Source organism: Acanthisitta chloris, unplaced genomic scaffold, assembly GCF_000695815.1.
Source record: "Acanthisitta chloris isolate BGI_N310 unplaced genomic scaffold, ASM69581v1 scaffold3646, whole genome shotgun sequence".
NCBI classification, from domain to species: Eukaryota; Metazoa; Chordata; class Aves; order Passeriformes; family Acanthisittidae; genus Acanthisitta; species Acanthisitta chloris.
Genome location: NW_008678541.1, coordinates 16,737 through 27,203, shown reverse-complemented (window position 1 = coordinate 27,203; position 10,467 = coordinate 16,737). Strand labels below are relative to the sequence as shown.

The 10,467-nt window shown below is 40.0% G+C and overlaps 1 protein-coding gene across 1 annotated transcript in view; it reads left to right on the top strand.

Annotated features, from left to right (window-relative positions):
• TMEM27 (transmembrane protein 27) overlaps positions 1-10,467 on the top strand; it is a 20,900-nt gene that overhangs the window by 7,103 nt on the left and 3,330 nt on the right. The window contains exons 4-5 of the mRNA XM_009076908.1: positions 5,817-5,933; positions 9,051-9,245. Of these exons, the coding sequence (XP_009075156.1) occupies positions 5,817-5,933; positions 9,051-9,245 (312 nt within the window). The remainder of the gene's footprint in view (positions 1-5,816; positions 5,934-9,050; positions 9,246-10,467) is intronic.

The following is a 10,467-nucleotide window of genomic DNA, read 5'->3' as shown; positions in this document are numbered from 1 at the left end:
GAAGAAGAGCTGGCTCAGAGCCCAGGGAGGTGGATAGCCATGGCAGTGCTGTGTTCTGCTGGTTTCTATCCCTCAAATTGCAGCGGTTGAGTCACCCTAGCATCAAGAAGTTTCAGATGTTGCAGCTCAGGTATAAATCAGCCTTTAATTGGTTTGGGGATTAAGTCTACCTGGAGGTATTGAATATTCTTCTCAGGCTTCTGATCCTTGCTACTCTATGAAATTAGATACAAGATTAGACAGACCATTTAGCAAGGTGTATTCTCAGTATGTTCTTGTCTTTTTTAAATGAGAAACCTTGTTAAGTGCATTTCCATAGGCTTATTATGTTTTTCGTTGTTTTTCAATCTTGGACGAAAGATTTATGGTTCTGGTAGGCTAATGAAGATAAGGTTCTCAATTTCCTTAAAAATAGAACTGCTTCAGGTTCTCATTGCATCTAATGAAGCATATTCCACATTTGCAAAGGTATTAGCTAACTTAAGTCATGATGATTATTGTGGAGGCTGAACTTCTCTTAAGTAGAAGGGGATTTCCCCCTCCATGGAACAGGAGTGTTTGGTTCCTTGCTATTTCATTTTAATTCCTTAGAAGTGGTCTCCTTCGAGCAAGAGAGCCATTACACCAAGCTTAACAAAACCAGCCAAGTATGCTCCGAAACCCAATTAAAATGACACTTTAAAAAATGAGTTCAAGATACAAGCTAATTAAAGATTATTGTGTGGGGCTTTTTCTTGGCTTTTTATATTAGCAGAGTTTTCATCCAGCATCTGATCCATAAAGATTTGCTTTGTGTACTTATTTAAGTCCCAGGTTCTTTTTAAAAAAAATGATTCTCTTCCTTCAGCTTTGTGTACTTATTTAAGTCCCAGGTCCTTTTTTAAAAAAAATTATTCTCTTCCTTTTAAATCATGATGCTTTCACACAGCAAAAAACTTGTGCCAGAAGCCAGTGAATCATGATGCTTTCACACAGCAAAAAACCTGTGCCAGAAGCCAGTGATCTTTTTCCTATTCAAGCACTATGGTTTTCTGCAGAATCAACTAATACTAGAAAGCTTGGTGCAGGAATGGGAAAAAAATCAAGTCTGTATGAAAGGAGTTGAAATTTTAATTCCAGTTCTCTCTATCCACTCTGGGAAACCACAGAATTTATACTCACTTAATTCATGTCCTATCAAGACAATTTTTCACATGGACAAATATGATGATGTCAATGTTACTCCAGTTTGGAGGTAGTGTTGCACTCATCAATAACTTCCTGCTCAGAGAAGTCATTACAATATTTGGAAACAGCCAGCTGTGGGCATCTTTACCTTTTTTTAAGATGGTATCAAACTTCCTCATGGGGTATAACTTTTTGGGGTGTACCTTGGAGATATAACTGATTACTCATCTAGGACTTCTCGATACCTTTGGGGTCATATAGAGACATCATGTCAACTGAAGGGCAGCTCTGCAACTCTGAGGTCTGATACAACCTCTTGGGCAACAGGCTGAGGAGTTTCCTATGCCTAGATTTCTGCCAATTCCCAAGGGACCTCAGACCCCCTGTTTGGTGATGGAGAGGCTAGATGAATCTCCTAGTACACCCCAAATAACCTGCCTGTTACATGGGAGCAGAAAGGCTGTGAAAGCCTCTATCCTGTTAGAAGTCCTGGAAACTACCCTTATGGCTGGCAGCTGGAAGGAAGGAGTGCAGTCCACCTCCATCCCCTCCGCAGTGGGCATGGAGGTGTGGGAGCACTCAGCATCCCAGAAGGTACAGCAGCATGCTGTGCACAGGAATGGCACTCTGGTGTAGCTGGGGAGGATAGTGGCAGGGTCTTGCAGTGTGGTGAAGAGGGAGGCAGAAGCAGGAGCTTGTGACAAATAAATGACATTTCACTACAGGAGATTTTACAGATAAATGACAACAGATTTTCTTCAAAAGACCAATGACCAATCATTCTGTCATAAAAGAACAAATTGCCTGTGACTGCATTCTGGTAGCATCTAAACTTACCCAAACTTTCCGTCCAGTTAGAGATTTTTGTCCAAATAAAACTTATGGAAAATTCACCATAAATAGCAGTTCTGACAGGGTATAAATTATGCACATGGCCATAGTCAGGATGTGACAAACATCCCCTTTAACATCCCATGAATTTCTAATACACCCACACCCACTCAAGTAACCACAACTAACTCTCACATGAGACCAAATGCCATAGATTTCAGCAAGCTGGACCAGGCCCCAAAATAATCTGTCTGGTGGATCAGCATAACCATTGTTGCAGTCTGTCCATCGTTTTTGATATTCAAAGACACCTTTTGTTAGGCTTCTGAAGCTGGGTAACAGCCAGCCCCTGCTGACAAGCATTTGTTTGCTGCAAACAGCAGTTGATGCTGTTGTTGCCTTGCACAACCAATGGACAGGATTGTGCATTACATCTTGAGTCCTCTGAAGTTAATTTCTAAACTAAAATTTGATAAATCATGGAGCCATGGCTAATGTTTGAAAGACTTTCCAAATTTTCAAGTTTGTGTGAAATAGAAAAAAGACATGATCTATCAAATTACTCAGTAGCTATTAATACAAAAAAAAAAAAGTCTTTTTTTTCACTAGAGAATTAAAACTCCTTTATTTCCTGCTTTATATATGGCCTTTCAATTGATTCTCAGTACATACAGTCATGAACTACATAAACTAACCTTTGATCTCTCAGTGTTAAAAAATGATTGTCTGTAGTCTCTGTTAGTAACCCTGGTTTCTCTAATCTGTGACTCATTTGACATAATATGCATCTCTTTGGGGCCTGAGACTAGTTAATCTTTAGAGCAGAAAGAATGTAATCACATATACTTTCATTCAAGTAATAGAATCTACTTTTGGTACATCTTCCCTCTATTTATAGATTATAAAAAAAAAAACAAACCAAAACTGCAGTTTTCTTCATGAAGTGACCATGAAAATATTCATCAATATTATCCATCTTCCTAATACAGGATATTTTTAATGCTAAAAATATTGTGACCATTTAGAACAACAAAATAAGCTTCTAGTGTTAAAGCTGTTACGTCAAGGTAATTCCATGGCTGCTGTTCACAGAAAGGAAGAAAATAATGTTCCTTTGCAGGATCAGCTGCACAGCCCTGGATTGGAAGAGGTGTGATGCTTTTGGGAGAGCTGGAGATAGGCACTTGGGACATAGGGATTGTGGTTCTCTTGTGAGCCAACAGCTACCATAGGCACCCAGCTCCCTTTGACTCTCTGACAGCTCTTTCTCACCCCTAAACATTCCTTTAAATCTCCATAAGGAACAGTGATGGTGTTTCAGGACAAGGAACATCAGGCTTTTTTGTACTCACTGGGTTTCTCTTGCATATATTAAAAGGAAATGCAATCTTGGACTTTTGCTGTGGTGCCATCAGGCTGAACCAGGATCTTGTCATTTTGGTAATAACAGTCTCCTATAATCCCCATGTCAAAAGTCTATCAACCGCTAAGAGGAAAAAAGATGTGCACATACATGTTTACTAATACATGTCAGTAGCATAGTGCATGGAGAGCCAGGTTTCTTGGATCTATAGAGAGTGAAGGCATAGTTACAATGCTTCTGCACAGTGTGATTCAAACCTGCCTGCAAATAGCACAGGAGAAGAAAAAAAAAGGTGCACCTGCTGCACAGAAATTTCCATGTTGATGCTTGTTGAACCAGTCTGTTTTGGTGTTTACTCAATCCCCTTTGAACTTGTTGTGAGTAGTAGTATTATCTTTGGGGCCTGAAAGGATTTATGGCATTTGTATTCCACTGATGAAAAATTGGTGTCAGTGAAGGCAGGTTTTGGGTGCTTGTAATTGAGCAAAGATTTTAGACACATCAGGGAGAAGAAAAGAAACAAAATTTATATATCCTAGTGCAGTTCTTGCTGCCCAATTGATTCAGTGCTGTTTGTTGTAGAGAGAGAGGGATGCTGCCCCTGTGGTGACTGACGGCCCTGTCTCATGCTGAAAGCCTTGGCACTGAGGGAAAAGACCCCAGCTAGAAGAGTCTCTGAATGAGAGCGAGAAAGTCAGGTTGTTCTGCCAGTCCGTGTCTACCAAATTTATCTTTCTTTTTTGGGATCAGACTTTCTTTGCTCACCCCATTTCAAGAACATCCATGGAGCAACACCAGCCCAGATTTTCTACCTGGCCCAGTTTTTGTTTGTGCCACAGAAACTGCATCTTTAGGAACTGTGGCGACATGAAGCTTTGGGTCCTACTGTTATAAACTCCTCTGATGGAAAACCTCCTCTGCAGATATGATTTTATGTATTCTGTGAAGTCAGCAAGAGTTTTGTCAGCCACCAGCCAAAAGTAGGCTGGCCCCCCCTCCTAAATTTTGTGCTTAGTTTTTGCTTTGCAAAGAATAAATCTGCTTTCATCTTGCCAGCAAACCGAACATCTTTTCAAATTCCAGAGGATGGCTTTCCTCTTTTATCTGTAAAAATTCTCTGTACTTGCAAAATTGATATTGTTTCAGAGAAGGTGGACATTTCAGCTCTGCAAAATCATTGCTTTTCATTTTATTGCCTATCTCCCTGGAATGTACACTTGTGACCCAGAAAGCCAACCATGTCCTGGGCTGCATCCAAAGTAGTGTAGCCAGCAGGTTGAGGAAGGGGATTCTATTCCTCTGCTCTGCTGTGGTGAGACTCCACCTGGAGTACTGCACCCAGCTCTGGGGTTCCTAAGATAGGAAGGACACAGACCTGTTGGAGCAAGTCCAGAGGAGGGCCACCGAGATGATCAGAGGGATGCACACCTCCTGTGAAGAAAGGCTGAGAGAATTGGGTTTGTTATGGCCAAAGTGCAGGACCAGCACTTGGCCTTGTTAAACCTCATCCCGTTGGAATCAGCTCATCTCTCCAGCCTATCTGTGTTTGGCTGTTTCTAAACTGTGCAAGCAAACTAGGAACACAGAGAACACAAGGACACCAGCCACCCTCAGTCCCTGTTATGTACTTAATGTCTTAGCCTTCACTTCCTCAGTGTTAAAACTCATGGCAATGTCTCTCATGAGAATTTTGGATAGTATTAGTGGCAGAAAACCAATTAAGTAAGAATATGAAAAACAGACGTTCAAAAGGCATTTTGCACACATTTCACATACTGTGCCCCAAGAACCCGTGTGCCTGTGTCCCTCCACTGTTAACTCACATAAAGCTGAGCAATCTTCCTGTAAAATAGATAATATAATTATCTGTCGCAGCATAAGCTAAAGGGCACAGATTAGTGACAGTGGAATGTCTAAATTTAGCTTGTTACCTCCACTCTGTCTCTGTGAGCAAACATGTCAAAAAGTATAACATCAATTCCACTGATCTTCCCTTCAACAAATGTATCTTGTAGAGCAACTGCAATCACTTGACAATCATGTGGGGAATTCCCAATGTCTGATTCCTGTGGTATTAGCTGTCAAAACCAAAATTCTTAGTTCACCAATGTATTTGCACCATTAAATGGCTTTTGTTACAGCCCTGATGATTAACATTCAAATATGTATTTTTCCATTTGATTATGCTAAATGTATATCCAAGACCATGCAAGTTTATAACAGATTCAGAATTCATATGAAGACATATTTGGTCTTAATAAGCTTAATTTTCTTTATCACACTGGGAAACGGTTAATGTTGTGAGTGGTATTTCTTTTTTGAGCATTAACTTAACATTTTAAAGATAAGAATTTTTCCCCCTTTAGATGAGAGCAATATCTTAAGAAAATCTAAAAGATTTCAATAATTCCATCCATGCTTCTTTAATGCTGATTTATGTTTTAACTGTCTGCAGAATTTCCAATGTGCTGCTCTGCAATGTGACAGACCGGGTGTCATTTTGGTTTGTGGTCACAGATTCTTCAAAAAATGTAACAACTGTTCCTGGAAGTGAGGTAGAGGCAGCCATCAGGTACAGTCACTGCTTCTGCAACATTTTCTTCCTTGCTTCCTGAGGATGCTTTCTCTCTCTGGGCCTTGTGAGAAGGAGCACTCTGCCTCTTTAAGGATAAACTAATCCAAGTAGTTTAAACACCAAGGGGTCAGTACTCTTTCATGCATGTGAGATTAGAGGATTTTTAACAGTGCCACAGAATGCAAAGCATGTGAGCCTTGGGATTATAACTTTTGAAAGAGTCTGTTAATGCTGGAGACTCAGAAGAAATCTAGCCCCTTTCCGGAGCCCTACCTGTGATTTGTTGTCCAGTGTGTGGCACCTCCACTGCTCTCATCCAGCTGCTACATTTCCCAGCGAGAGAGATGATGGTATTGCACACTTTCTGGGTGGGATTGATTTAATTTAACTTCCACTACATGCTGCATGCACATCTAGACCTGGACTAGTGGCTGTTAGCTCCCTTTTGGTGCTTTTCACTTACAGTTCCTCTGATTTAATTCACATGAGAAGAACTCGTGTGAACTCCTCATGAGCAGAGTTGGCTGTGTCCCAGTTTGGCTTAAACAATCTTATGTTCACATTCCTTTCATACCAGCTCCCTCTAGAATGCCAGTCAATATCATAGCTGAGCATTGGTAGCACAAATTACCTTGCAATACAAATCAGTTTGCTTTCTACTAAATATGGCATTTTATATAAATTAATTCTAAATAAAAGCAAGAATGTGGCAGTGACGAGGGAAAAAGAACATATAGGTAATCTGACTTCAGTGGTCCACCAAACCTGCATGAGGGATTTATAGGGATGACTCCCACAAAAAGCATAGCTCAGGTACTTTTCTCAGGCAGAGTGGAAAACAAACCTCTTTGTTTTCAGGCTCTGTCTTGAAAATTCATGTTATCTCTATGGAGGTGTAATGCCTAATTCCTGATGAATGAGTATGCGTTCTTTTAGAAAGATTAACTTTAAGCTTATGAGCAGATTAAACTATTTCCTACAGAGACACCAAACAATAGCTTCATAGCATTAGTGGAGGAAGCAGATTATTTATTCACTGAAGCTCTCTGTAAGAGTGCTGGAATGCAGGGGTTTTGCATTTCTGTTATTCTTTGATAAGTTCAGTAGCATAAGCTGATTTATTTAAGACTTTTATGTGCCCTGTTTGGCACAGAAATTGGATGCTATTGTAGTATGTTTGTTTTCTAACCATTGTCTGTCACCCATTAAAGAATATGCTACTTATGAAAGGTTTTAATTCCTACCTAACTTAGAAACAAGAAACAAAATGGTCTATAAAACTACAATACCTTTTGTTCAATTGCTTCTGATTGCAGGTGTCCATACTAAACCTTTATTCTAACTCTTCATATGACAGTAGCACATGAGAACACTAGCCATGGACCAGAACTTTGTTGTATGAGATTCTCTACAAAATAAGAGTAAAGAGGAAGGTAAACCATCTCAGAGCTCTGTATGAGACTCAAGCTCTTGCATAAATATACACAAGATATATTTACACATATACAAACATGAAGTGCTCTTGTAGTTGTCTGCATGTGTTTCAGAACATAATTCTCAAGAGGGTGAACAATGCTTATTTCAGCTGTTCACAATGATCCTTTCATAGTGGTAAGGACAAAAATCTTCCCTGAATGACAGACAGCTTACCGTATAAAGAGCCTTACAATATGCCTTGGCTTTCAGTCCTCTCCAAAAATGCTGGCTTTCCATTAAGGCTAAGAACTTCCTGTTTAAGGGGCAGCCAAACATTATGATTTCCAAGAAAAGAAATTTGCAAAATCTTACCCGTATTTCCCATACATCTGTTCTTAGGAAATACTTGGTCTTATAGTAAATAAATTGAATTGATGTGAAAAAGAGATCTGCTTTAATTCATACAAGTGCAATTAAAAAGACTATCTCAAGACCAATATAGGCAATACATTTTCTCAAAAATTGTTAACATTTTGTAAAAACTAATGAAACATACTCCTAAAGCCTCTTAAGGCTGCTTAGATTCAGATCTAGAAATACCTGCAAATACTTAGAGGTAGTGAAAATGGGTGAAGATATCCATTAAAGGGTAGCATTTGTACTACTCATGTGAAAAAGCATATTTCTTAGTCTTACAGTTTCTTATAATGGAGATAACATGCAAATTACAAACCCCTTTAGCTGCATCCTGCAGGGAAGAAGGGCATGCTGGCAACAGAGGTGGATTCCTCTGGACCAAATTGTATCCTATGCCTCATGGATCTAAGGAAATCTACAGCAGCAGGAGCAGATGTACCAGCCCATTGCATGCAGGATGGTTCAGTTTGAGGGACCAAGGTGTAATGCTAAGTAAATCCTCTGAGCATTGCAGGGTAGATCTGCCACTCCCACTCTAATCTTGAATGCTTCATGACAAAGACAACAGTGCCACCCTTAGAGATTACAACCTGCTATGTCTTTAGCACATGGTCCAAACCAGAAATAAATACTAATACTGCACATCAGGTCTCATCTGTATGTCCCTCTGTGTGTATATATATATATATGTAATATCTGTATTCAGATGTTATATATCTGAATTTTTCAGATAAATTCTTACAAAAGTCAGGTGTTCAAATACCTGTAAGTGTGTGGGTGTCTATAGATTACTGATGAGGTCTATTTTAAAGTGAAGGTCTGTGTAATCCTACCAATATCATAGAATCATAGAATCATTGAGGTTGGAAAAGACCTCCAAGATTATCAAGTCCAACCTTTAACTAAACACCACCATGTCAACTAAACCATAGCACTAAGTGCCACATCCATTTTTTCTCAAACACTTCCAGGCGTGATGACTCCACCACCTTCCTGAACAGCCTGTTCCAATGCTTAAGAACCCCTTCAGTAAAGAAATCCTTCCTGTTGCTCAACCTGAACCTCTCCTACTACAGGTTGAGGCTATGTCCTCCTGTTATGTTGCTAGTTGCCTGGGAGAAGAGGCTGATCCCCACTAAAGTTAGACAACATCCACAGCCTTTCCCTCATTCATCATGCTGGACTTGCATACAATTAATTAAAAGCATTTTCTTTTATTTTTTAACTTATAAAATACCTTTATAAAGAGTTGTGATATTCTTTGTGGTTTCTTTTATGAAGGATGAACCGGAACAGAATCAACAGTGCCTTCCTTCTGAGTGACAAAACACTGCAGTTCCTGAAGATAACCTCAACCTTATCACCTCCTGTTGAACCCTCTACGCCTGCTTGGCTTATTGTATTTGGTGTTGTTCTTTGTCTCATTGTGGCTGGGATTGTTTTCCTCGTTGTATCAGGGATTCAGAATCGCAAGAAGTAAGTGGCTTAGACTTTCTACTGTTTTAACAGAATACTGGTTAGTTAGGTCAGCTGGGCTGGTTTTGTGTTTCACATCAGCCTCAGAGAAACTGTAGCTGTGTCCCACTCCCTCCTTAGGTAAAGATAACCCATGTGTCCTTTTCTGAGGAAAGGGGTTAAAGCTTTTAAATGTGAAGTGTAGATGCCTTAGTAATGCTAGGGTGTAATGAGGAAATGGGAGTATAAGAATATAATCCTGGAAGCCACCAAACTAGAGATGACAGCTTTATAAAGACATTTGATGTCATTCTTCTGAAGGCTTATTGTGCCACAGGTGAGCCTCCTCTCACAGACTATCCACATAGCTACCAAGAGGGACAAGGCTGGCAGTGACTGTGCCCCTTCCAGGGCAGTAGTGGCAAAAGGTGGCAGGGCTGAAAAAAAATACTGCTGCAGCTAAAGAAGGCTCAGTAGAGGACTCAATAATGATTACTGTATGGATGAAGAAGAAGGGCTGCTCAATGGAATGGTGCAGGGTCTCACCTACTATTCAAGACCTGACACGTCCAAACTACCCAGCCCTTCACAGGGTCATGGGCAGATGTCCCCATGAACTTAGGTGTTTGCTGTCTGGCAGTGGGGTAGGAGAGAAATACTCTTTTCCTCTCAGTTTCTGCCCTGTGGTAACACTGGTGAAAAAAAAAGAAGACTGTTCATGCTTTAAGCATGTTGGAGAAACACAGAGAGTTAGAGCTTTGATCCTGCCATCTCTGTTGGCTAGGAGTTGGGCATAAGGAATAGAAATTTCTCAGCTGAGTTGAGATTCTGCCATGGGAGTTCAGCTTCTGCCATGTTTTAGGCTGCCACAGAGGTTAGGTTAACACAACATTATGACTTCAGCAATAGATTGATGCTGGAACAGCAGAAGAACTGAAAAGGGGTAATTTCTGCTGACAACTAGATTATGTTAAAACTATTGGATTATATCCCCAAATATATCAGAACAAGGGATTCATATATGAAAAGTGGTATGCTGCAGAGACCTTTCCTTTCTGCCTCCTTATTACCTTGAAGAATGTTAAAAGACCTCAGAAGAACACCCCTTATTGTGAAGGTTAAGCACTTCTATAAAGAACTTTGACTAGTGTAGTCAGAATCTCATCAGTTATATTTCGCATTCATAGGAGTTGCATGTGTTTCCAAAACCCCTTTCTGTTTGCAAAAAAACCCCAAAATTCAC